Raw genomic sequence first — 1,322 nt, 5'->3', positions numbered from 1 at the left:
TAGAACATAGAACCCAGAACCCTCCTAGAGTCAAAATAGTCACAATTTATTTTTTTGCTCATGATGGACAGAGCAGGTGAATATATTATGAGACCGTGAGAGGAACAAAGTAATTGACTGATGAACTTGTCTGTTTCCTCTGATGTGTTAAAGTGATCAGTTATTGTCGTGTCTGTTGATCTATGGGACAAAATCAGCTGCATGTTTTTCATTATTTTGAATTAAAAGTGTTGAAACACGCAGTTGTGATTCGGCTGCTCAGCTTCAGGACAGTTATCAACTGTTTCCAGTCTCTCCATGAGTTTTCTGATTGTTCTCAGTAAATAAAAAACAGACGAGACGACCTGCTTAAATAAATGAAACTCAGATCTGCGTATGAGGTTTGTGTTTTTGTTAGTTTTGATGATGTTAGCTCATGATGTGTGGCCTCTGACACACCGAGCACAACACGCTCACTTCAGTATTTGTATAGGATTTCATATGGAGGTGTTTTCTGCTACTTTTACACTTAAAATCCATTATTGCACCTGAGGGACACTCGGTCCTTGGTAGAGCTACTGCAGATGTGTTCTGGTCTGTACTGACTCATCTGGACTCATCTGGACTCATCTGGACAAGGTTCTCCTACAACAGGCTTCATGTCTTTTATAACAAAAACCCTCCATGTTTGTGTCTGTAACTGGTTCAGTCTCTTTTATTATCATTGATATCCTTTTATGCTGTTTCAGTTTCATATACAAACATATATAAATACAATTAATAAATAACGTAATGACAAGAATCAATTAAAACAGGTACAAACAGAAGTTCAAAGGTTTGAGATTAAGAACCTAAAATGAAAAACATTTGTAGTGAGTTCCAGGTGGACGGTTCAAAAAAGCCAAAAGATCTTCAAGTTCAGGATGAAGTGGAGGGAGTGTGAGCCGGTCTGTGGTCCTGGTCCGATGTGGTCCAGCGTGGTCACGTTCTCATCTCAGAGTTCAAATGTCACAAATACATTTACTGTGTTTCAGTTTAAATGTGACAATAAGAGATTAACATTTAATATTTCTTTATATTTTGTTGTTGTGACGGTGAAACACTGAATAAAAACATGTTTATTTTAACTGACTAATGAATGAAACACACAGTGATCTGTGTGTGTGTGTGTGTGTGTGTGTGTGTGTGTGTGTGTGTGTGTGTGTGTGTGTGTGTGTGGTAAAATGTATTTTAAAATAAATGTAATCTAACTATCTGAAATATGGGGCGTTGAGCAGGCGCCTCATGTGTAAAGGTCTCGCTGCTGTTGGTCCCGGTTCGAGTCCCGCATCGGACGGCCCTTT

The 1,322-nt window shown here is 38.7% G+C and overlaps 1 protein-coding gene and 1 pseudogene across 2 annotated transcripts in view; both read right to left on the bottom strand.

Annotated features, from left to right (window-relative positions):
* LOC111647385 (uncharacterized) overlaps nucleotides 1-589 on the bottom strand; it is a 16,627-nt gene extending 16,038 nt beyond the window's left edge. Inside the window, exon 1 of the mRNA XM_087171369.1 lies at nucleotides 528-589. Within this exon, the coding sequence (XP_087027495.1) occupies nucleotides 528-589 (62 nt within the window). The remainder of the gene's footprint in view (nucleotides 1-527) is intronic.
* Nucleotides 1-1,322, bottom strand: part of LOC147817217 (NACHT, LRR and PYD domains-containing protein 12-like) — a 103,706-nt pseudogene that overhangs the window by 28,758 nt on the left and 73,626 nt on the right. The gene's annotated exons all lie outside the window — the stretch shown is intronic.

The sequence above is a fragment of the Seriola lalandi genome, unplaced genomic scaffold (assembly GCF_002814215.2).
Source record: "Seriola lalandi dorsalis isolate HSWRI2012SDOR001 ecotype SW California unplaced genomic scaffold, Sedor1 jcf7180002054987, whole genome shotgun sequence".
Lineage (NCBI taxonomy): Eukaryota > Metazoa > Chordata > Actinopteri > Carangiformes > Carangidae > Seriola > Seriola lalandi.
Note: the sequence above shows the minus strand (reverse complement) of the source record. Positions and strands in the feature narration are given on the sequence as shown.